Genomic DNA, 26,045 nt, shown 5'->3' on the forward strand with positions numbered 1-26,045 from the left:
TGTCAATATTATATTATATTATATTACTTGTCACGACATTTGCCGATCAGTGTTTCTGGACTTGTACGGAACCTGTCCTTCGTCAAGCGAGAGAAGTGCGATTATTTCTAAGTGTGGTTCAAGTTTTCCTTTTACAAACCAAACTTTGTCTCAGAATATTCGTGTCTTAAAAAGGTAAGTGAGAGTGGTTCGACAGGCTGGCGAAGTGGACCGGTTTGCCGATCAGCATGTTACGTACGATACGTGATTAAGTAAGTTAAGTGAGTCGATGATTCTTTATTATTGCTTCTCTGCTGTGAAGGAGGCGCGCTTAAGAGGCTTCATTAACTTGATTAGCAGATCACCCATATTTCCCGGGTGTGTTAAAGTAAATCCAAAGTGAAATGAAAGGAAAAGCATCTTAATTTATTATCCATACTCAACGTTCAGTGACCTTCGCCAATATCACGATGAAATTATTTTAAAATGGCTGTACTGAGAATTGTGTGTCTCATTCACGCATCAAGAAGAAGGTTTCGTAGCTAATTATGTCTTACTTTATACAATATGAACCGGTCCACGTCTGAAGAGTGCTCTTGCTCAAAGATTTGTCTTTGTTTTTCATACTGTGACCTTTACTCTGCAGATCTTCACAAGTTAATCAACACACTGACAACAGTTTATATGATAAATCACGTACACTGTATTCAAAGACAAAGCACAGTGGATGTCTTTTACAATGTATTCTGACCTTTGCTCCATTCACTGCCTCAAAATTCACTATTTCAGAAATTTCTCCAAACAACAGATGTGAAATTATCTTCGTGTAAAACTCACGAAGAAACTCTTGAATTTTTACTGCATTCTTAGCGTCGCGCTCGACTGATTGCCGCCCAAGAGCTAATTACTCGGAACGTTCAGTATTCTGCATGAAAAGGAATTAATAAGAGGATAACGAGCTCTTATAGTATTATTCGGAAAAATTTGTTTAAGTGTTGTATAAACGGATTGCGCTAAAACCACAGAGCATACTGTCTGTCTATGAAACTGCTTTCATGACAGTTAGTCTCAGCTCCTGGAATATCATTGGAATCTCCATATAATATTTTTATCATGAAAAATGTCTTTTTTCTTGTACTTAAAATGTAACTATTTTACACAGTTTTGTTCAGTCGGTGATGCACTGTAGTGCCATCTTTGTTCACGTTTTGCTTATTTTTTTTCGCTTTATTTTCTTTTTCGTTTTGTTGAGTTTTTTTTTTTTTTTTTTTACCTTCTTGTTCTAGTTTCAGCATGATAGCAAAGTTATTGGCATCCACTTACACACTCTCTGGTTCCGGAAGAAGTTAGAATTTCAACTCAAATTTGAGCATAATGTAGTGGCTTGTTGCCGGTCAAAAATTGTGCAGGGTGAAATTCTACATGCGATGCGGCTTTTGTCAGTTGCCTGTTTTTTTTAAATTTTTTTTTAAATGGCTTTATGCAAATAAAGTTTCAGTGGATCACAGACTCCTTATCTCTCTGCCAAGCAACAATCACTATCTCTATCTTTTTCTTGTTTCCTGTCGACAAAAACATTGATAACCACAAATTTGAATTTTTTCTGTTGAATCTGCCTGTTAAATTTAGCGCCAGTATTTACCTTTCTAAAGGGTTCCATCTTTAGTAAAAAGAAGATTCCTACTTATTAAAAAAGAGCGTTTTTTAAATCAGGCAGTCGAATCATGGGCTGTTAAGTCTGTCACAGCCACCACTAAGCGATTTGCGTTTAACTAATGAACGAACCGAAATAATTTCCTTCCTGAAGCGGTTTCTCTGTCAAAACAAAATGAAAGTTAATTTCAGAAAATAGCCTCACGCTGTTTTCAATTGTTCATGGGCTCATCCGATTGGTTAGTTTTTCTTTCGAAGATTTTATCTCCTTTTCCATAGCCAGAGGTTTGTTTTCATGCCGTCTGAAAGTATTTCAGATGTCGTGATCCTACAATGCGTGTGCAACTCCTGTTTTGAATGTACGCCAAACTGTACATATCTAATTGTTTTGTAGTCCCAGCCAGTGAAGCAATGCGGCGCTATCTTGGGTAAGTGATTGACCTCGGGTTTTTCAGTGCTTGCCGAGTGTGTGTCAGATCAAAATTATGCAATACTTCCGACTTGAAAGCAATGTTAGTGCATGTATTTTATACTTACCAGAAGCGTTCGACGAGCAAGCAACGGCAGCACATGACTGTAGTAACACTTATCACTCGTGTAGCGTGTAGCGACCAGCAAGTACAGTCATTAAACTGCACGTTTTTGATTTAATTAAACCAAACCTAGTTATTGATGATGCATTTATCAATCAGCATATCTTATTTCAAAATCGGATAAAAGCCTCTTTTCTTGATCGCTTTTTTTTAATCCGATAGATCGTCAAGAGTTGACACTGAATTTTGTTTATTTCCAAGAAATCTGAGAGAAGTCTGACTGTTAACTGATCAAACAAAGTAGTTCCAGTTTGATGAACGAGTTCTCAAAACAATAGAACTCTTACCACGTTCATTTTGTTGCTAATCTCGATTTATCTAAAAAATTTATATCAGTGTTATATCCAGGGAAAAAATAATTTCAAAATTTGAGGACAATCCGATGATCTAAGGAGCTATCACGTTATCTGAAATGGCCTATTGCTCAGTTCACTAATTCTCAGAGCTGATTGATAGGTAATTGTATAATTGGATTTCAGACATTGTATGCAGCCCGCCTGGTAGAGGTAGGAACCGAAAAAAAAATTAAAAACCCATCTGAAGCCATGATTGTGTTTCAAATTTACATTGTGATACAAGAGGAATAAAGAGCCTCAATGATAAGAACGTTTTTTTGTTCCATAGCAAACAGGTATTGCCACAAATGTTTCAAAGAAAGGAAATCTTTATAACAAGGAAACTGATCGTAGCCTTGACACACCCAGGAAAACTTTATATTAGTAAATTGAACATTTCTCTTACGAAGGGTTTGAAGGGAAATAAATCCCAATTTTTTTCAGCTTTCATACAGGAAAGCAGATTGTTAGAGGCAATTGTTGAGAGCGCACGTTGAACGTTATCATTTTCCCCTAAATTTTTTTTTCCATAAGACAGGTTTTAAAATCTCATTTTCAGAGTTAGCGGCCTGTAGGGTTCATAGTTTCAACAAAAAACGGTGATGGTACGAAATGAAGGCCTGACCTATAGAGCCAAAAAAACTTACGAACTAGTGCCGGCCTACTCAGTTTCCACTCAGCAAGTCCGCAGTACATGTGATTGTTGCCTGGTTGGTACATGTTGATATGAATGCAAGTGATGTGGTTGTGCAAAATTTGTCTTCCTGAGGATGTCTTGTGATTCGGGCGCGATATTTATTGATCAAAACATCTCACTCGTAATTGACATATTAAACAGTTCAAGCAGAAAAACAAGTGCGATCGTCAGTTTTCAATTGCCATTATGTTCTTTAGGAAATTCGTTTACGATGAACTCGCGCTTTCTTTTTCCAGAAGCATTCTGATCCAAAACAATTTTCTCTCAACTGATAACCATAGTAAATATTGAAAATTAGCGCCGAGAATTTTGATCCCAATCTTACAATATTTTAACTTATCGGAAGTCATTCTTTTACTTCGTTAAAATAACTTTGAAAGCCTAAGAAGCTTTGCTCATCGGGGAATCTTTTTGATATGGCGAGAGGAATTTTGTCTTGGAATATCCCACAGTTTACATTAATTCTGTCAGTTTTGGACGAGTTATGCAAACATTGGTTTGTGAATGCGCCCGCAATATCTGAAGTCGAAATCAAAACATTGCATTTCGTCAAGAGTTCTGCTGGTTGTTTAAGCGCTGCAGGATATTTTTACAAAATTTGCAAATTAAGACCCGCTTCACAGAGCTGTTTTTGTTTTAATGAAATTATTTTATTCATGGTTAATGTGTGAGCAGCCTTGAGGTCGGCGAATTGCGGGCGGTGAATACACGGAAAAATGGCGGAGGTAATCGAACACTTGGACTGAATAATCCGCGCAGAGTTATTAATTATTCTTCAGTCACAAGCTATCGCTGAAGTATAGATAACGTTGAATTAGTGCTCACTTTGATATTTTTTGTTTTCCCGACAGAATTTCCTGAAAACAGGGTGTATTTCGATGCAAATCAACCGAGCTGAGCTTCAGAAGGTTCGAGTAAAGCTCTCCCGGGATGCTTTGACCATTCAAAAGGAAGGAACTGGAAGTGTTTCCCCTTCTTCTTCTTCTCCAGTTAACCAGCCTGAGGTGGGTTTACATAACTTGTTTGACACTTTCCTGGTGTTTTTATCGCAATTTGCTGGACATTGGACGGAATATACATTTAATTTTTAACAAGTCGTGCTCACAGAGCGTTGACAAGAATCGATTTCATTGTTCAAGGTCAAAGACTAATTGATTGCCATGCAGCACTCACGTTCACGCATTTGACTCATCATAGCTCTTTTATTTCTTGTCACTAAATACGGTAGTTTTTATTTTGTATCTGAGTTCAGCAGGATAAGAAAATATTATATTGTTTAAATGTATTCCCTGGATTCCAGGAAAGGCGCAGTATAATGTGGACACTTCTCGTTCGGTACGATGATCATTTAACGAGAAAAAAATCCCTTAAAACTTTAACAAAGCATCACTTGTGATTACTTCCTTTATAATTTCTCGATTTGATAAATGCATTTACACAATTTTCACTTGAAAAAAGTCAAATTCTTAGACAGGTCGGGCAAAATACGGAACAGAAAGGAAAACAGTACGGGTCACCGTTTAATCATCATTGTAAGTGATACATTGCGGCAAAAGCAAGCTCTGTTTATAATTAATGGCCTTAAGAACATTATTGTTCGCTCATTATGCCCGAAAAAAACTTATTAGAATTGGAACAATACGATTGCTTGTATCCGGTGGAAAAAAGACATCAGCTTTTCTATTTTCCTTGAAGCATTTGATTGTCGGAGATAAATGCTTTCACGATATACATTAGACAGTTATGTACATTAGTCATCTGGTCTATGAATGTAAAGATATTTGAGTTAAAAATACCCGAAAGCTGTTTGTAGGTTATTATGTTTAAAAAATGAAACAGGAAGGAAAAAACAGAATAGTTTACATATACTATTTTGGTTTAGTAAAACACTAATTTGTGTATGAAAACTGTTACATAATTTCGAAATGCCATTGATAATAACGAAAATGCATAGTAATTATTTGATAGATGGCACTTCTACATTACTTAAGGAACTTTGAGGTTGAGTGTTTCAACACTGATACTCTCTTAACTCTCCATTCACTTTCCACTTAATTTATTTGTGGATTATTGATGTGTACCTTGCTTATTTATTTCAATTTGCATTAATTTGGGCATAACTTCAAGGCTGGTTTTCATCGGCAACAGAGTGGGATCTGGAGTTATGATTAAAGTTGTTGGAGCAATTTCGATTTTGTCAAAATTAGAAATCAGAGTGGCAGTATCATAAGCTTGATAGCACTGGGTTGGGAGAAATCACAACTTCACAATTTTCTTAAGATTCGCTATATGGCTCTGACACACTCATGATCCTGGGTAAACAAGATAGTTCTATACAGGATCAAAGACCAGCAGAAGTTAATCCTACAGGCAAGGACCTGGCACTTCAATCAAGAAGATACTGTTGTCAGGGGACACTTTTTGTTGTCCCATGGGAGTCCCTAAACACAGGTCCACTGTATAACCTCTGTATCTGGGTACTGATTGAAGGGACACTCCTATTCAGGGAACACTTTTTCTAGTCAGGGTGCCCCCTAAATGTATGTACCACTAGATTTGCTGTCCAAGGTGTGTTTTTGTTAAGTAAAAGACTGCAGTCATCCTCTAGTTTCCTTACCAATACTTCTTAAAGCCATGCAGATTTACATCTGTAGTCACACACTGTCAGCTGTTTTATTTTTTCGTTTGTTTCCAGAGCACAAATGGCAAAGCTGAGTCCCCAACATGGAAGAGATCCCCATTCACTGTAAGATATTAAGCTTATCAATATCCACCAAATAATGCATGTTGAAAACTTACTGAAGAGTGTCTTTGGAAATGAGAAGAATGAAAGTTTTTTTTTATCAAAGTAGTGTGCTAAGTTGATTATAGTTCACACCCAATCAAAATGAGTGTCCAAGGGACAGTGAAATATTGGATGAGAATTTGAATGTTTGTATTTCTGGAAACAAAAATTAAGAGATTGCCTGTAGGAGTAAGGGTTGACATCTAATTAATTACATTTAACTGCATATGGCACCTTGTTGAGCAGAATATGAACTTGGGTCATATTTGGGTAGAATATGCGTACCCTCTCACCATTGTACCATAAAAACTGTTGTGTATCTTTGTGTCTATAAGGTACATTTCATGAATTACATCACTTGAAACCTGTAACCAGTTGATAAGTTTTGGATTGTTTCATTGGAGATGTTTCCAATTCAGATGGGATGTATTTAGGGGAGGACCATATATTAAGTAAGAATATCCATACAAGCAAGTCTTCTTACAAGATCCACTGAAAAATACTCACCTGATCAAAAAAATCATACCCCAAAAGAGAGAACAGAAGTTTGAAATATAGCTTTGGTTTATTTTTTTTCAGAGCACAAATGGTGAAGCTTCCTCTCCTACTCAAAAGAAGCCAACACCCCCCATAGGGGTATGTTGTTCCTAAGTGTATAGTGGTAATATAAGTCAAATAAATGTTACAATAGATGAGAAATAAGATGTAGTGTCTGATAAACTTTATTGTGTTGACTGCAGATTTATACAATATAAGCAATTATAAACAGATCAGTCAGTATCAAACTCGTGGGATCATTTTTTATTCCAAGGAAAGAAAAGTGAAGCTCACCAAGAGAAAAGTAGGGGGACTGGGAATGAGTATTAAGGTAAGCATTGATAGAGAAAGCTTTTGCCTCCTTGAGTCTCTTTGCCTTTTTGCTTTTTAAAGGTCAGTACACCTCACTGTATTAAAAAAATATTTTATAGGGAGGACGAGAGAGTAATCTTCCAATAGCTATCTCAAAAATATACAAAGATCAAGCAGGTATAACTATATTACTTTCTAACTTTTACTTGTCATTAATACCCTGGAAATTCGTGTAGTATTTTTTTTGTTTTAATCAATTTTTCTTTTGCTGTCTTAGCTTATGAAACAGGTCAACTTCATGAAGGTGATATTATACTTGAGGTCAGTATAGGTGGAGGATAATTTTTTCACAAGCCTTTTCAGGCTTAAGTTACCTCAGAAAAGCTTTCTTAATTGGTATATCAAGGTCTGACCCTTTGATCTCCATCAAGCTACCTTTGATGTGTATTCAATGTCAAATTCATAAGCTGTTATGTACTCTCCCTACAAAATATCTACTCAGCTAATTATTATGTTTTTTTTTAGGTTAATGGACAAGACATAAGAAGAGCCACACATGACGAAGCAGTAAGTTGAACCAGTTTAGGCCCTCATGTTTGGTTTGTTTTACCCTGGATGTGTTCGCATGGTTCCCAAAGTGTTAAGTTTTTATAAATTTCCTTTTTTCTAGGTAGCTGTTCTTAAAAAGGGAGGTTCAGAGATTGAACTAACTGTCATTCACTCTTCTTCCCATTCATCAGGTATTCATGATAATGCAGGCAAAGATTAGTTATATGTTTAATATTTATTGCGTGGAAAGAGAAAATAAGAAATGACTTGTGGTGGGAAAGCCTGGGTTTCATACATGTTGGCCAGAACTATCCCTGTTAATAGGGTTTTTGATAGGTTTGCACAGTCCTCTGTTGCGCAGTTTCTGTTGTATTGTTCAGTTCTGTGGTACAATTGTGTCTCCACATTAACCTAATGCTTCATTCATTTTTAGTTAATGATAGTGAAATGACAGCAGGAACAACTTCTGAAGTGAGTCAGTCCAGTGTATCAAAACAAGGTATGTTATACTATGAAGACATTCAGTGGTTTTCCCAGTTCAGTGTTGTTAGCCTGTACTTTTTTTTGTTCTCCTCTTACTTTGCTCTCTTCTCTTGCACTACATTTCTAAATGAAATCCCTGCCAAGCTACATTGACAATAGAAATTATTAGAGGTCAAAAAAGATTTCTTTGATACCTGTGGGTTCATGTTAAGTTATTTTAAATTTGGTGATTTCATAATACTTATGTGGAAAATCCAGTATATTTCTAATGATACACAAAGTAAGGGTTGATTGACTTTTTTCCTTTCAAAGCAAATGGAATTGTTAGAAGTGTTGAAGAGTCATCAAGTGATGCTGAATGTAGAGAGAACAGCAGTCAAAAGGTATATTTTGTTACAAGTCATATCAGAAATATAGAAAATCCTTTTTGTTGTATTAACTTTCCAGTTTTAATTTTGTGCATTGACTTTTTTATTTGCAGTCGTCTGAAGTTGGAGAAACAGATTCTAACTCATCTCTTCAGAGCTGGACAGATAACATTGTTCTTCCTCTGACATTTGCTTCAGTGTCAAGATACAAGTCAGGGGAAGACACATTAAGGTATATGTTCAAAGCTTAAATGTAAAACACTGTGTTTGATCAAGACTGTACTGCCAAGCATTTCCTGTTGAGAGAATTGATCTTGTTAGTTTGCCTTAGCAGTGGTACATGGAAGGAGAGGCTCCTTGTAAATTAACAGCCATAACTACAGTTCACATTTAAAAGTGGATATCTTTGAGTCCAAGTGGCGCCTAACTGCTGGAACTTGTTATGTTTCCTCTACCACAAAACAGCCAGGAATATTCTTACTCTCCTTAGATGGGAGGCTAGGTTCCCCCACCTCCCCCTCCCAGAATGTTGTTGGGATCATTTAACACTTTACTGTTACTCATTCATACTCTTGGGTGGAGAGAGTCACTGTGAAAATAAAGTATTTCAGCCCTGAATACAATGCAATGACCTAGTCAGGTTTTAAACTCAGATTTCTTATTGCAGAGATGACTACCCTAATCACTTAGCCAACATGTTTCTAATGTCTTTTAATAACTATTTCTTTGGTGTATTGTGACAGGAGCAATGCATTTGAAGTCAGCTCAATGGATGGTGGTGCCTCAGTTGTGCTTTACAGTGAGAATAAAGTGGAACTGTTGTCTTGGTACTCAGCAATCAAAGACAGAGTGGTTCTGTTGTTGGAACAAGCTGTAAGTTTTCTGCCATCAGTTGTTAACTTATAGAACACAAGGGCTGCATATGATAGGTGCTGCATAATCATTATTGAAACATATGGAAATGTACTTTCCTTTCATCCTTTGGAATCTCTGGAGGTTTGAATGTGATGTCAGTTATTTCACTGGCAATATAATTTGGAGCCTTTTTGTCCCCACTTACATATGACTTTTTTATTAAATGAAGATTTTATTTAACATTATGTACTGAGTGACTGGATGAAAGATCTAGAAAGACAATATTTTAAGTGTGAAAAATCGTGACAAAGAGCCAAATTTTCTAGACCAAGCCCACATTAAATCCTTATAAAGGTTTTTTAATATATCAGCCAATATTTCTTTCCCCCTTTTATTACTCAAACTTGTGTCATATAGGGCTGTACATGTGGCCTGTTTTTTTTTCCTGCCTTGCTTCACGTCATGTATGTCCCTCATATGATTATGTGATGAGACAATCAATTGTTGAATTTGTTTCCTCTTTTGTTTTTCAGATGAACTTGTCCAGTGCATCTTTACCATCCTCTGAGCAAGTAAGACAATCTTAACAGTTACCACATTTTGACATTTAACAACATCGAACATTTAACCAAATGGATATCAAAATTTTCACTGCATCACCACCATTTCTTATATATATATATATATATATATATATATATATATATATATTAAATCAGATCCATAGCAGAGATTTGTGGGAAATGTAGAGCCCAATGTTTAGAGTTCTGAGCTGCAGGTTAAGAGGTTCAGTTAAGAGACCTGTCAGCAGGGCCATTGTGTTGTGTTCTTATGCTAAAAACCTAACTCTCACAGTGCCTCTCTCCACTGGGGAGGGGGGGGGGAACCCTTGGTTGTTCACAACATTGCATCCAGGGAAGAGTATCATTACTACTAGTTACTTTTTGCTCTGGAAACAGTGAAAAGCTCCAGCAATCTGTGCTTCTTGGCTCGATTGCTAGCCTCACATTCTCACCTGTACTGGAGATTCAAATGAACATGTTGTCTGAGGTGATTGAATCTTGTTTTAGTATTGAGTTTGATTTTATTTTTGATATAGGTGATACACATGGGTTGGATATGGGAAAGACTTAGGTCTACAAATCACTGGAATGTCTGGAAAAGAAAGTTTTTAACAGTTAAAGGCTCTGAACTACAAATATTTGAAATGCCACCAGTAAGTACATAATGCACTAACTTTTAAAACAATTAATACATATTGATTACTTAAAGATACTTTTTGATAATAAGGATTTTATTTTACACACAGAGTATGGAAAGTATGATCTCAGTTTAGGGAGGGGACTTGATTGAATTAGTTGCTTTGGTCCCTGAATGAATTGTCAGAACCAACATCAGGAATGTCAGTTGAAGAAACATACATTTTTTAATATTTGTTAAATTTAATTTTTCTGGAAGGTGGAAACTTTTGAGTTCCCACCTTATCTGAGCTTCCATGATCCTTTACACCACAGGTTGCCACAAGAGACTGGCTCAAAAGTGAAGTGTCCTACGACTTAATGGAAATAGTTTGTCATACATGTAAGGTATGGGAACTTAGAAATAACACCAAAATCGTTAGGTCTTTTTTTATTCTCAACTGATTTTTTATCTATCAAATTTGTTTGAAAATTGAGCTTGTTTGGATTTTAGGAAGATGAACAAGTGGACAAGAGAGATAACTGTTTTACTGTCCAGTCCTGTTCTGGTGGCAGTCACTATCTTGCAGTTGGTGAGTTCACTATCTTAATCAAATATTTAACTCTTTCTCTTTCAAGGGAAGAAAATCATCAAACTTTGATTGAATAAACAAAGATTGGTGTAGTTGGAGTAGACATCAGTGTCCTTAAGGAAACCATGTATTTTGAAGGAGGTTTACCTTCTAGTTTAAAAAGTATTGGTGACTGGAACAAACTATGAGCTGATTTGAAGAATGGTAAAATGGACAATCTTTAGAATTCTAATCTGCAGAACTTCAATTATGACTGTTTCCTTATAATACATAAAACCATGAACACTGAAAATAGTTTTGGGAGTGTGATTAAGTTGCGGGAAAAAAATAGCCAATCAGGTGTGAGAAATATTAGATGTACATCTCAAAGCCAATTCATGTATGATTTTGTGGTGTGCTCACATGTAATTTGTCCTGAGATGATGAACATTCTGGCCTTGTAGGTGGTAATGGTTTTCTGAGTTTCTGATCAGCATACAACACTCAGAATTTTAGTGTTGAGCAGATGGGAAGAGGTTGCCCAGTATCCACAGTCAGGGGCTCATCTTAGAAATGTGTTACCTTGTGTTTTATTGTCAGTACAAATCCTTTAATATTGTTGTTATAACACTTATCATCATTTTAATTTTGTGGTTGTATTGTCCTTACATTTACGACAGACACAGAAGCAGATTTGACAGAGATTGTCAACCGAGTACAGGAGGCCACTCATCAGGCTGTTGTACAAATTGAGGTTTGATAGATTTTACACATTTCAATTAAGTATTAAATAGTTCAATTCCATTTGAATTAAGTTTTTGCTCTGTTTGTATGACTCTGCTTTGTTGAAGTAAGTCTGGCTTCATTGAGTTATTGTTATTTTCAGTCACGATCATTTCCAGGAAAGTGGCGTGGACAGAGTGTGAAGCTTGTGTTGGACCTGAAAAGAGGACTGCGACTATACAGTGGAACAGATCGGGTTAGTGGCTATTTCTGAGAACACTTTTAAGAAACAGGGTAGCAATAAAAGTTATTTGTGTATCCTGACTTACAGAGCTTTTATTTCATATTCTTTTTTCAGTCTCTTCTGTGGCAGTATCGGTTCTCATTTCTCCGTGGTTCTTCAGATGATGGATCTCGTAAGATTGTTTTGTTGTTTTCTCAGTCACCAGCTGGTCCCTTTGATCGACAGGTGAGTCACTGATCAGTTCATAATGGCCTCTTTACTTAAAACTTCCATGAGCTGGTTACCAGAAATTACATATACATTGTGAACACTATAGAATTATGAATGGAAAGCAATTTTGTTTCAAGGAGAAAGTAAATTAAGAGTCAGAAAACAAACAAACAGCAACAGTAGAATAGAAGAGAACTTTTTGTTTGATCAGTACATAATTGACCTTTCAGAAACATTTTAAGGTGTTCACAGATATTTAGTTTCACATTAACTTTGCATCTGTAACACCTTAAGTGTAAAAAAATTGGAATGTAGGTGTTTTCTGGTGCTACCAGAGATGAATAATAAGAATATGTGTATTTTAGCTTTTAAAATAGAAATTGTTAAATTGTAAATGATTATGATTATGTTTTTAGTGTGCCCTTTCATCTTTGGTTTTCTTAAATTTATATGAAAAAAACTATTATGATTTTTTAAGATTTTGGTTAACCAAAAGTTTACTTCTTATTTTGTTTCAGGAATTAGAGTTCACTAATATGCAACAGGTTTTGACAGTGATGCATGCATTCTACGCTGCAAAAGTTGCACAAGTTGATCCAAACTTCTCTTTTGACAACAGTTTTTGAGTAACATACTCTACAGAGATGGATTTCAACAAATCACACTTCAATATTGATGACAAGAACTGACTCTTTTTCTCACATATCATCACTTGGAAAAGGATTAAGTTTAATAATCATTTTGATAACATAGCTAGTAAATTTGTTTATCAAATTCAATTATGCGAGCGTGCTTCATATTCCTATTGTGCACGCTCATGATGTCAGCAAACATATTCCTCAAGAAAAAATTTTCCATCGGGTTGAAAATGTTATAAAACAATTGGTTCATACATGAGCTGTGCATTCATTGAGATATGAAGCACTTAGGAAGTTTAGAGAGCACTCAAGAAGCTAGAGTTGCTCTCGGCTTTACCTCAAGCAACTCTTATGCATCTTTTGTGCTCTCCAAACTTTCTGTGTGCTTCATATCTTGATGAATGCAGGCTGACGTATGAACCAATTGTTAATTATGAGTATAGAAACTTGAGCTTCCTTTCTTTTGGACCAGGTAGACAAATGTGTGCTGTACCTTGCTGCTGTATGAATGTCCATGCAATGAAACTCTCTGCAAACCTCCTAATAGAAGATGCTTATGTAGTTTTAATTATTTTTAAGCCAGGAAGGCAAATTGACTTGCCAAACTTTTTTTATTTATTTTAGATGAACTTAAACCCTGTGGATTGATAATCCCAATTTTTTGTTCTTGTTATGATTATTATGTTATGTTTAGGAGCCTTTACAGTAAGTAAGAATCAGTCAGGCAAAAAGTCCAAGGTGATAAGATCACTCTGTATTTTTCTAAAATTAAATGTTCATTTTTACAAGAAGATTACCTAAAACAAAGACAACTCTGTTTAGGGAAGTTACCTGGATTGCATACAAAGCAGTTAGAATCAAATCAATTTGAATTAGTTCAAGTGGAACATGAAGAGAGTAAATAAATGACAAACATGTTACTTTACCAGCAAGTTTGGAGTTATTGGACCCAAAGAGATAAAGTAGTATTAATGACGATACAATAAATTACAATAAAGACTTAATAACTTTCTCAGAGGGGAGACATTCAATTTACTATTTGGTATCTTATAGTATCAAACAGAATTGGGAGACTCTGTTTGATAATTTACGAGCAATATCCTCTTGACTAAATAGAAGTTCCAGGCAGGTGTTTTCTGCTCTGATGTTGAATTTAGCGTTTTAGCAAATGATTGAGCACTTACTGTCCAATATTAAAATGTCATAGGTTTATTGTTGTGTAATAACAATAGACATTCCAGTGAACAGTATTTACTAGGAATTTATTTCAAAATTTATGTAAATAAATATATCAAATACATTAAAGTATGTTTTTCATAAAACGATTTTTGGAGCAAATAGTATTGAATTCTTGACTCCTTTAACGGTTGTGACTGATAAATTTACTCCTGAAGACAGAAAAAATCCCTGCCCCTACCTCCTTTCCTTTTCAAGTTAAATTAAATGAGAGAAGTTATAGGAATATTCCTTGACCAAAGAAACAGAATTCCAGAGCAATCTAGATCTATGCACAAGAAAGCTTTTCAATGATTTCCTAGCTTTTTAGTTAAAAAAATTCTGTTGTTTTAATATTTAGAAAGGATTTTCTGGGCCCACAGAAGAGGAGTGGATTTGAAACGTAAACACCTTGCACAGGCAATCACCTGCTTTGTAACACACGAATAATCATTCCTATATTCCTTTTTAAGGAGAGAGGAGTTTACGAATATTGAAGGCATCTTATCAGGTACACGACCTAAACCAAGTTGTCTAGCTCATTAACAAAATTCTGTTGTTTCAATATTCAGAGGAGACTTTCTCAGCCCACAGAAGAGGTGTGGCTTTCAAAGTTACATATAATGCACAGCTAATCAAGCTCTTCATAACACACAAATCATCACTTCTTCATTCCTTTTTAATGCGTAGATGTCCGTGTATGAATATTGCAACAAAAGAATTTCGTTAAAGAGCCTTTGGCATCTTGTCAAGTCCACGACCTAAACCGATTCTTCCAGCTCATTAACAAAATTCTATTGTTTCAATGTTTAGAGGGGATTTTCTCGGCCCCCGGAACAGGTATGGCTTTAATTTTGCACACAATGCACAACCAATCACGTGCTTTCTAACACAAATAACTATTCCTAAATCCTTGCAGTTGCTAAGATAACAGTGTGTGAATATTGAAACAAAAGAATTTTGTTAATGAACTTCTGGCATCTTATCAAGTCCAGGACCTTAACCAATTTTTCAACCTCATTTATAAAAATCTGTTGTCTAAATTCTCCTTGACCCAAGAAATAGGTGTGGCTTTAAATTTTGCACACAATACACAACCAATCACGTGCTTTCTAACACATTAATAATTATTCTTAAATCCCTGAAGTTGCTGAGGAATCAGTGTATGAATATCGAAACAAAAGAATTTTGTTAATGAACTTCTAGCATCTTGTCGGGTCCACGACTCAAACCGATTTTTCAAGCTCCTTAACAAAACTCTTTTGTTTTAATATTTAAAGAGGATTTTCTTAGCGGAGGAGGAGGAGGAGGAGATGTGGCTTTAAAACGTACACACAGTTCACAGCTAATCACGCTCTTTCTAACACGTTTATAATTATTGTTTCATTCCTTTTATTGCGGAGTTATAAGCGTATAAATATTTTAACGAAAGAATTTCGTTAATGAGCTTTTGGCATCTTATCAGGTCCACGACATAAACCGAATATCCTGACAGAACTTTATTGTCTCAATATTTAGAGGGGATTCTCTTGGCCCCCGGGAAAGGTATGGCTATAAATTTAGTACACAATACACAACCAATCACGTACTTTCCAACACATAAAAAATCGTTCCTTTAATCCCTAAGGTTGCTGAGATATCAGTGTATGAATACTGAAATAAACGAATTTTGTTAATGAGATTTTGGCATCTTATCAGGTCCAGGACATAAACCAATTTTTCAAGTTCATTAACTAAAGTTTATTCTCTTAATATTCAGAGGGGATTTTCTCGGCCCACAAAAGAGGTGAGGCTTTGAGACTTACATACAAAGCACAGCTAATCACTTGCTTCCTAACACATGAAAAAACATCATTGTTTCGTTCCTTTTTATTGGGAAGATATAAGGGGGCGAATATTGAAACAAAATAATTTTGTTAATGAGCCTCTTGCATCTTGTCAGGTCCATGACTCAAACCGATACTTCTAGCTCATTAACAAACTTTTACTGTTTCAATATTCAGAGAGGATTTTCTCGGCGCACGGAGGACCTAAACTGATTTTCTAGCTCATCAGTAAAATTCTATTGTTTTAATATTCAAAGGAAATTTTCTTGGCCCCTGGAAAAGGTGGGGCTTTGAAATTTTCACACAATGCACAACCAATCACGTGCTTTCTAACAAATAAATAATCGTTTCTTTAATCCCTATGGTTGCTGATATATCAGCGTATGAATATTGAAACGAAAGAATTTTGTTAATGAGCCTCTGGCATGTTATCAGGTCCACGACCTAAAGCAATTTTTCAAGCTCATTAACAAAAGTCTATTGTCTTAATATTCAGAGGGGATTTTCTCGGCCTACAGAAGAGGTGTGGCTTTGCAACTTACACACAAAGTACAGCTAATCTAGTGCTTCCTAATACATGAAAATCAATTGTTTCGTTGAATTTTATCGCGGAGATATAAGTAGGTGAATATTGAAACAAAAGAATTTTGTCAATGAGCTTCTTGTATCATATCGGGTCCACGACTCAAACCGATATTTCTAGCTCATTAACAAAATTCTATTGTTTCAATATTCAGAGGGGATTTTCTCTCCCGCGGAATAGGTGTGGCTTTGAATTTAGCACACAATACACAACCAGTCACGTGCTTTCTAACACATCAATCATTATTCCTTCATCCCTGCAGTTGCTGAGATATCAGTGTATGAATATTGAAACAAGAGAATTTTGTTAATGAGCTTCTAACAATTTTATCAGATCCACGACCTAAACCGTTTTTTCCAGCTCATTAACAAAATTCTATTGTTTCAATATTCAGAGGGGATTTTCTTAGTCCCCGGAATAGGTGTGGCTTTGAATTTAGCACACAATACACAACCAATCACGTGCTTTCTAACACATAGATAACTGTTCCTCTAATCCCTACGGTTGCTGAAATATCAGTGTATGAATATTGAAACAAAAGAATTTTGTTAATGAGTTTCTGGCCTCTTGTCGGGTCCACGGCTCAAACCGATTTTTCAAGCTCATTAACAAAACTCTTTCGTTTTAATATTCAAAGAGGATTTTCTCGGCGCACGGAGGAGGTGTGACTTTTAAACGTACACACAACTTACAGCTTATCACGCTCTTTCTCACACGTTAATAATTATTCTTTCATACCTTTTTTATTGAGGAGATATAAGCGGGTGAATATTGAAACAAAAGAATGTTGTTATTGAGCTTCTTGCATCTTGTCAGGTCCACGACTCAAACCTATATTTCTAGCTCATTAACAAAATTGTATTGTTTCAATATTCAGAGAGGATTTTTTTTCGGCGCACGGAGGAGGAGTTGCTCTCAAATGTACACACAATTCACAGCTAAACACGATCTTTCTAACACGTTATTAATTGATCTTTTATTTCTTTTTATTGCTGGGTTGTAAGCGCATAAATATTTAAACAAAATAATTTCGCTTATGAGCTTTTGGCATCTTATCAGGTCAACGACCTAAACCAATTTTTCAACCTCATAAGAAAAAATCTATTGTTTCAACATTCAGAGGTGATTTTTTTGGCCCCCTGGAATAGGTGTAGCTTGGAATTTTGCACACAATACACAACCAATAACGTGCTTTCCAACACGTTAGTAATCACTTCTTAATTCCTATTTAATGTGGAGATATCAGTCTATGAATATTGAAACAAAAGAATTTTGTTAATGAGCTTCTGGCATCTTTTCGGGTCCAGGACTTAAACCAATTTTTCAAGCTCATTAACAAAAGTCTATTGTCTCAATATTGAGAGGGGATTTTCTCGGCCTACAGAGGAGGTGTGGCTTTGAAACTTATACACAAAGCAGAGTTAATTACGTGCTTCTTAACACGTGAAAAATCACATTTTGTTCTTTTTATTTGGAAGACATAAACTGGTGATTATTGAAAAAGAGAGTTTTGTTCATGAGCTTTTGACTTCTTTTCAGGTCCACCACCTAATCTGAGTTTTGTACCTCATTAACAAAATTCCATTGTTTTAATATTCAGAGAGGAATTTCTTGGCCTACAGAAGAGGTGTAGCTTTGAAACTTACCCACAATGCACAGCTAATCACGCTTTAAAAATTACTCCTCAAATCCTTTGAATTGCTTAGATATGTTTGGGGGATTTTCTCGGCCCACAGAATAGGTATGACTTCGAAACTTACACACAATTGATACAGGAAGTTGGAAGTTTCTCTGTTTGGTGGATGTCTTGAATGTTTCACAAATGGGCAATGATGGAGGGTGAAATCACACTCTTGTCATATTGGGAAACTAGGCTTAAATACAACATGAGTAACTAACAAAATACAATAGGCTATGTTTTTTTTTTTGTGATTTTAATATTAAATTCTTTACGATGGATCTGGTCATTCAGAGGAATTCTACACAATTTCATAAAAAGGCTACAGTACCTACATGCCTTGAGCAATGCCTATCTTCTTAAATCTGCTGATTCATATCAAATTCCATGGTAAACTATTCTGCATCACACCTAAGTCTAATGACATGCAATTCACAATTGAATTGTCTGACAACTTCTTTAAGAGTTGTTACCAAACTATTGCCCTTTTTTAAATTTATATCAAGAATTTACAATTCTCTTCCTATAAATTAAAAATTTGGACCTACTAAATTATTTCACACCTACTTTGATGATAGAATTCAGTATTTGATGTCACTCAATACCTTCTTTCCAATAATTTCCCCCTTCCTTTGCCTGAGTTTTTACAAGCAACATAGAGGAAATGGCAAATACTATTGCATACCCTGCACACAAAATTGCAAAAAATAAATAGTTTACTAATATAAAACAATTTTAAACTTGCCTCCAGTCAATACATGCCTAACCTATACCTGAATTATACTCAATGTCATGATAATTACCTTAACCATTTAACTCCAGAGATCTGATTGTTAATTTACCCCACTAGCTGCTACACATTTCTTGTAAATTAGTTATAAAAATTTGGTGTTAGATCTAGAAAACAATTTTTATCTGGTTTGTTTGAGTATTCTCATTACCAGTTTGAAGGATAATGGATGGATAGTATAGGGAGACGTTACATGTTTATTACTTCTAAGTCTATACCCTTGCCCTTATTGAAGGATTTATGCTCCAGAATCCAAGTCATTTTCATCTCACCTCTTAAAAAGTATTTATGGAACTAATCCACTGATTTTATGTTTAGATTCCAACTGACCTGAGCCAACCATTCAAAAATTTCCTCAAATGTTCTAAAAATCCAAGTATAATGCTTGCCACTTTGAATATTTCTTAGCACAAGTAACACAATGCATTTCTTTAGGATCTACTTGAACAAGAAAAAGCTACACAAAGTGGCATTCACACTCAAATAGTGATTTTCCAGTAAGTACTTAAGCTGAATCCTTTATGTAGGCCCACCTTACAGAGGCAGAGTTCAAAGTCAGACTTTCAGCACATATAAAGGTAGTTTTGAACTTGTAAAGTTACTCTTTTGAATTTCAATATCCATTTAGTGGTAAATAATTATATCAAATTCTTAATGGCCGCGACTGAAATTGTATGACCTCTGGAACTTACTTCTGTTTAAACTGCAGGTCAGTGAGAAAAAGAACCAAATTTCACAGAAAATATCTCATGTCCTTATTACTGTTTGAGGATTACAAGTCAAACAGTCTAATCAAAATGAAATCATTGTTACTGTAACAGAAATGCTACCTCCGCTTAATGCTGGTTGCCGCTCTGCTCCTAAAAGGAAAATTAAGAATTTAAATAAATAATACAAGCTCTGAAATCTAAGACAAGCTCATTACAATCTAATTCTTGAATGTCAAATCTGAAAAAGGTTGGGCACTGCAACACTCCCCCAATACCCCAAAAATACACAATATCCTGTCTCTATCCACCCCTCCCAGGGTACACAATTTGTGGTCAGATCCTTATGGAAAATTCATGAGGACGAGTGTCATAGGAATACTAGCACTTCGAGGTCTACAATGAAATAATCATTGTTGTGGTCATGGTATAACATAGATTGTCTCACAAGATCACAAGATGGTCTCTTAGGCTTTTTTTTTTTACACCTGTAGGTCTAAATCAGAAGCATGATGTCTCCACAAATTGACTAACCTCTGGTTTTTGAAGAGTTTCATTGTCTTTTTCATCATCGGTGCTGGTACTAAAAGTGAACATTCACAATAAAATTATTTAACATACATGTACATGTAATAACCGCCAAAATTGTGTGACTAAAATCATGTAATTTAATTTGTTGATTAATAATGATTTTATTTCAAATATTTAGTGGAATTCAGTTAATATGATTCTGTCATTACAGATACATACATGCATGCTTTTTGGTTGGTGAAGCACTGTGGTTCCTTTGGTGTCCCTGTGGAGCCCTTGCTATGGGAGGGGCCATATGTTTGCCAGCATGATTTCTGGAGCCAGTCCCAAATCTAGCCTGCTTTCTTAGCACCTCCCGAGGAGGTTTGGCTTCTGATTCAACATAGGCAAGTTTGATCTGCCGTTCTGCAAAGAAGGATAAATTTTTTGGTGCAAACCTGAGAGATTAGTATGGCAAACTTCACCCTTTAAAAGCCAAAGGAAAGGAAATTGGTCCTTGTTACTTACTGTATAAAGTAAGTAGTAAATAGTATATAAAGCATTGTAGTCACACAGCTGCAACCCCTGAGGTTTCTACTCTAATGTCTTTGTAAAACTCGTGGCTAACATAAACTATAAGACAACCAAAACAACTTCTCAACAGGACAAGAAATCAACAAATTGTACCAGACATCAGATCCCCAAATCAATTTACAGATTTAGGTGATTCATTATGTAACCAGCACTTTAACTTTGATCTTTGTCATAATCATAAACAAAGTTTTACATCTTTCTCTGTTAAGTCCTTATGTTACTATACAGCTAACATTTCCACCTACCAGGTGTTTTTGCTGCTTGATTGGCACTTATTTTTGCATGTATTTTTTTTAGCCTCACTTCTCTTTCACTTTCATTTTGCTTGTAGGAGAGACAAAATTTGACATAGACCTTCAGTTGACACTGTTCTATTATGTGCACACAGTCTGACTAGGATTCAGCAGTCAGAGGAGAGTCAGGAAAACAGTATTACCATTAATTGTCTGTTTGAAGGCATGCACTGATGCAGGAATAGAAGGGGCAAGGGCATGAGAGATATTTTTTAAAGGGGTTTGATATTACTGCCAAGGCATGGTGTGACTGTTCAGGTGGTAGCATTAATGATGGCTAACTCATAGGCTGGTGTCAGCATGGAGATGAAACCAGTGTAGAAATGAGACACTGTAACTGTTTGGTTTGTAGCTACTATAATGTAACAGCACAATACTCACCATGTACAGTTCTCTCCAGCTCTGCCCTGATTTTGGTTTTGTTCCTTTGAATTCTCTGCAGCAGTGCCTCTCCCAAAGTGGGTCAGTATCATCAATGAAGTACTGCAGAAAAAAAAAATTGACTCTCAAATGCCAGGTATAAGTCTCACTGCTGTGGTGTAAGTTACCTTCATTTCCCTCTTCCAAGATGTTCACTTGAACCTGGTTGACTCACATACAGCATACAAATATATTCGAAGCAAGAGGAAAATTATTAATCAAGCAGGACAAAAATAATCAACTAAATTAAATGAGCTGCAGATTCAGCTAATTAGGAGTAACTCTTGTCTACTTTTAGCTATTAAGGGAAATTTGTAATGAACAACCTTATTCAAGATGTCTCATTAATATTTATTACCCAGCTGACACAACAAACTACAAAATATTTCCACTTACTGGGTTGCATTCTTCCAAATGCAAGAGTTGCTGTGGAGAACACCTTAAAAAATACACCACAAAACAGTAAATGATTGGCACCCAGGACAGTCAGTTCATTGTACAGTGTGATCATCATGGTGAGAATAGGCCTGCGAAGGACTGTTTTCAATAACAGTGACAGACATTTTGACAACCACAGCAGGTGATGTTATCAGAGCCAAGTGAGGAGATTTTGTCATTTGAGTGTTTAACCAACAAACCAAACAAAACAAAACTACTTTATTGACAGATTGAAGCTGACTAATCAAACTGATTTTTTCTACTCAAGCTAATTATATCATGGCAAACTTCATCGACCAGTTTTCAAAAACTAAGCATATACCACACAAATGAAATTTGACTGCTCCTTTAACAGTGAAAATGACTTAAGCTCATTTTGTCCTTGGCATCAATACAATCAAATCACATGATCAATAATATCACCACATTTAGCCCTTGGTTATCTCATAAAATTTAAAAGTAAACATCAAGAATTATAAAAAAAAAATGTTTCAAATTGAGACATTATAGTTCAATAATCCTTTATCAATGTTAAAATAATTGATAATCGTACTTGATAACTACACAGGCCACATGCATACTTTGGTGACCTATGTACAAACTGTCTAACCATTATTCATAACTATGCAGTTCTTCTGATAAATATGTTGAAGACTTAAAAATACTTGATATGTGCATTGTATTAGATTGCTAGATTGAATAAAAAAAACCTTACCTTTCAAGAACAGGGTGAAGAATATTATAAGGAACTCCACCAGTTTCACTGAGAGCTGGAGTAAATATGGAAAAACACAAATGATGATAACATTTCACTTCTGCAGCTGCCATGAAAGATACAGATAGGTATACAGAAAAATATAGTTATATTCTGGTGGCCACAATCTATCCCTTCTTTGGGATGGAGTACGACAGAGATCAAAGAAAGAACAAATCTGTTTTTGTGCAAATAAACGATGAAAGCCTTGTAAAAATTTGTTATCATTTGTAATTGATATATGGCGCAAATAAATCAGGAATGAGAATACATACCATCAATGTTCTCAATCAAGCTCTTTATTGACAACTCAAACAGAGATGACACATCTGTGAGATGAAACAAAAACTCACTAGCATTCAAATCATTGTAAGAAGCCTAATTTGCTCAGAATTAAAAATCTGCTCAAAGTAGAATATTGCTTACAGTAGTTACTTCACATGCTATGTACTGTTTAAGTTGTAATTAACCCTTTACACCCTAACATCAATATGCATATTCTCCATACTGTTTTCTATACATTTCCCAAGGTGCTAACAAGGAGAATTTGTTAAACAATCAAGAGCTTCTTTTAGTTGATGATCATTTCCTTTACTCTCATGACCCTCATGTGTGCTTCAGGGATGATATTGTAAGGAGATATTAGTTTCTAGTCACTCTTAGGGATCAAAGGGTGTATAAAGACAAGTTATCATAAAAATTATAATTCATGGCAATTTTAATTTAAAAAGCAATTTCAATCATTGCCAGTGTCTATGAAAGTAAATGGCAATTAGCGAGATAAAGGGGTCTTCTGGCATGGAAAGGGGAACTAAAATGATCATCACCAACAAAAATAAAAATCAAGGTGTACTAACTTGTAACAGTAGTTGCCACTTTTCGTCCAGAGAATACTTGAGTGCGTGATTTTCTGGACATGAGTGCAAACTCATCAACCTCACCAGTTACTCTCCCTTGGATGAAAAATACAAGTGAATTCACAAATTATTTACCATCCATATCTCATTCCAGAAATCTCACTATTATGCAGGTTAACATTATGTTAGATTAACATAATTCAAACTGATTGGACCAAGTTTTAGTGGCCACGATTCTGACTACTAAGAAAAGAGGGGAAGAGAAATCACACCAGGCAAAAATCATGTTGACCTGAGATTCATTTTAAGCTACAACAGATGCTCAAGTAAAACAAATGATTGGCATTAGTCATGGCTACACATATGAGATAAGTACAACTTGTTTGAAGATCTATTCTTTACACATGAATGATAACGCAAAATTTAAGGCACAATGTAGTCATGACAACAATAAATGAGAAGAAGAAAACGAGGAGCATGAGAGATTTCAGGAAAAAAAGATAACAGCTTTTATTCAATACCCCTATGCTTTTTAGGTGAACCATCTGAGAATTCAGGTAGTCTTGTTGGTTTATAAGTTGGCTGGATATCTGGCAACAGTGAGTTGTTGACTGAAAATGATGATGGCAGAGGTGGAAGCTCCAGTCCATCTGTTCTCACATCATGTGATGACAATTTTGTTGCTGTACCAGCTGATGATGAAGGTTTTTTCCTTGGTTTCACATTAACAGGTTCACATCCAAATGATACATCACAGAGTTGTGGTGTTGGCCGTGTCTGAAAGTTAAGTCAAATTTACACAGAATTTTAAACATGTTATTGTAAAAAATGTTTGGGAGACAAGTCAGACTTCACAACAAGGAAAGAAGATGTACTAACATCCCATACAGGAGGGAGGACATACTCCTGATTGCTTCATATAGCAAAGACCAGGCCAGGCTGCTGACAACCTTAATGAAATTTTTTTCAGTAACTGTTTAAGATCATGCATCCTTTGTTTAATGCCTTAATTACTTACAGTTCATTTTATAGAATTCAAGGAGTCCTTGCAACTTTTTGGTGCTTAAGATCAATCACACTTTTACACCAAGCCCCCATTGTTTGAAGCAGGGATTTTGCTATCCACTGCATAATTCTCTATCCAGTGGATAGTGCAGCATGTATTTTTAACACTTGTCCACTGGATTGTGATTTATCTGTTGGATAGGGTTATTTGCCCTTTAGTCAACTGAGCACAGAACTATAATTCAGATGGTACCTTTGGGTTAACTTCTCCATTTCTGTGATTGGACTTGTGATGTTTGTTGTTGAGAAGATCCACCTTTGATTCAGTTGCTGTGGGACCACAAGAGGCAAGTAGATCTTTTTCATCAACATCAGGTGGTGAAATTTTTGTGTCCTTATCTTGTTTCAAAAGATCTTTCCATTTTGTCACAAGACTGGAAGCAATGTCACCAATGTCACTACCTCGTTTTCGGAGACGATTCACAGCCCTTCCAATCCCAGTTGACTTTTGAGAGAAAAGACATGGAAATATTTTTGAACAAGTCATCATCAAATATCATTGCTAAGAAACTGATACACAACATTCTTTTAACGTAATCATTATTTTTACGTCATATTGGAGACATGTCCCTCGGTCGATAATATTGTAAATTCTCCTACTCTGACCACATGAAATAACTTTAAAGTGTTGGAAACAAAAGATTGAAAAAATCACACTGATTCCAAAAGATTCACAGATGGATTGAAAACAGATCAAAAGTAGCTTACACGCGTGACAAAAAAACGTGATCTTGTCTTCACGAGGGAGACAGATCAGATTCACATATCATTCTGTAATCAAATGATAATTCAATTTAAAAACTTCCTTTCTCTAAGAAAAAACAAACAAAAGGTAGCATATGATTCGATATTTCTACTCTTCAAATAGTTCACACGTGGAAAAGTTTCTCAGGCTCCACATGATCGCTTAAATCTTTAGAGATAATGGAAATTAAATAAAATGCAAATTACGAAGAAACTTACCTTCAAAACATCCAGAGTGATTTTTAGCCGATCAAGTTCTTCAAGATATTTTTTTATCTACAAATTGAAGCGAAAATTAATCAAGGCAGGCAATTCAATGTAGTATAAGTTTTAGCTAAATCACTTATCTTACAAGAAAAATAAGAAGCATATTTAGGGACAGGAATTAATACAATTCTGCTAAATCCACAGCATGCAGGTAACAATATACACAAAGACAAGTTTACCTTTCGTTCTTCGAGTCCTTCATTGTTCAGCTTTTTATGAATCTTCTGAATATAGTTCTCAAGAGATGGCATAACGATCTCATCCAGATTTCTTAAAGCCTAAAACATCGAGAAACAACGATTAAACGGCCAGAAACGAGCTTCCATCCTCAGGGAATTACTTCATTATTTTCGCTGAAAAGTTCCCCTCTGCGGCGCCGTGTAAATTTCAAGCCTCGTCTGCATGACGATCTTATTTCCGGTGTTTTGGTCCCCAAGTTCCTTCTGGCGAAAAAAAATGATGGACCCTGAGACTGAGAATCTATCCAATTTCGTGCTAAGGGTCTCCCGTTCACCACAGAGAGGTAAATAGGAATATAGGCCCTACTTTGACCGCTGGTATGCGCTAATTTGATGCTAATTAAATTCGCATGT

The 26,045-nt window shown here is 35.6% G+C and overlaps 2 protein-coding genes across 4 annotated transcripts; one reads left to right on the top strand and one right to left on the bottom strand.

Moving 5' to 3' along the window:
* The first annotated feature begins 4 nt into the window (after nt 1–4).
* Nucleotides 5–14,036, top strand: LOC113669458 (gamma-2-syntrophin). Of its 3 annotated transcripts, none has more exons than XM_027185489.2 (21): nt 5–174; nt 4,109–4,261; nt 5,953–6,003; nt 6,622–6,678; nt 6,854–6,910; nt 7,011–7,068; nt 7,169–7,212; nt 7,417–7,458; nt 7,562–7,631; nt 7,874–7,939; nt 8,236–8,306; nt 8,405–8,523; nt 9,035–9,164; nt 9,680–9,718; nt 10,246–10,362; nt 10,661–10,732; nt 10,839–10,917; nt 11,577–11,650; nt 11,783–11,875; nt 11,978–12,088; nt 12,592–14,036. In XM_027185489.2, exons 2-21 carry the CDS (start codon nt 4,136–4,138, stop codon nt 12,697–12,699), a joined length of 1,584 nt encoding a protein of 527 aa, XP_027041290.2. In that variant the 5' UTR covers nt 5–174; nt 4,109–4,135; the 3' UTR covers nt 12,700–14,036. The 3 variants fall into 3 exon arrangements, with proteins under 3 accessions (XP_027041290.2, XP_089056882.1, XP_027041289.2); XM_089200756.1 differs by lacking the exon at nt 5–174 and adding an exon at nt 1,889–2,060; XM_027185488.2 differs by lacking the exon at nt 5–174 and adding an exon at nt 3,753–3,982.
* Nucleotides 14,037–18,829: 4,793 nt separating this feature from the next.
* On the bottom strand, nt 18,830–25,897 carry LOC113669406 (transcription elongation factor B polypeptide 3). The gene is made up of 13 exons (XM_027185426.2): nt 25,632–25,897; nt 25,405–25,461; nt 24,635–24,886; nt 23,898–24,153; nt 23,377–23,472; nt 22,795–22,848; nt 22,481–22,535; nt 21,724–21,766; nt 21,289–21,390; nt 20,860–20,938; nt 20,261–20,446; nt 20,045–20,093; nt 18,830–19,663 (listed from the first exon to the last, which is right to left on the bottom strand). The coding sequence occupies exons 1-13, from the start codon at nt 25,701–25,703 to the stop codon at nt 19,630–19,632; spliced, it is 1,335 nt and encodes a 444-aa protein (XP_027041227.2). The 5' UTR covers nt 25,704–25,897; the 3' UTR covers nt 18,830–19,629.
* Nucleotides 25,898–26,045: the final 148 nt, after the last annotated feature.

The sequence above is a fragment of the Pocillopora damicornis genome, chromosome 1 (assembly GCF_964200805.1).
Source record: "Pocillopora damicornis chromosome 1, jaPocDami1.2, whole genome shotgun sequence".
Lineage (NCBI taxonomy): Eukaryota > Metazoa > Cnidaria > Anthozoa > Scleractinia > Pocilloporidae > Pocillopora > Pocillopora damicornis.

What these genes read in the sequence shown, in the direction of transcription:
- LOC113669458 (XM_027185488.2), top strand. An exon ending in GAGAGAACAGCAGTCAAAAG is followed by an intron (nt 8,307 to 8,404) that starts GTATATTTTGTT and finishes TTTTATTTGCAG; the next exon opens with TCGTCTGAAGTTGGAGAAAC. An exon ending in CTTTACCATCCTCTGAGCAA is followed by an intron (nt 9,719 to 10,245) that starts GTAAGACAATCT and finishes TTTTTGATATAG; the next exon opens with GTGATACACATGGGTTGGAT.
- LOC113669406 (XM_027185426.2), bottom strand. Translation starts at nt 25,703, where the DNA reads ATGCCATCTCTTGAGAACTATATTCAGAAGATTCATAAAAAGCTGAAC. An exon ending in AAGGACTCGAAGAACGAAAG is followed by an intron (nt 25,462 to 25,631) that starts GTAAACTTGTCT and finishes TTCAATTTGTAG; the next exon opens with ATAAAAAAATATCTTGAAGA. An exon ending in TCACTCTGGATGTTTTGAAG is followed by an intron (nt 24,887 to 25,404) that starts GTAAGTTTCTTC and finishes TTCTCTCAAAAG; the next exon opens with TCAACTGGGATTGGAAGGGC.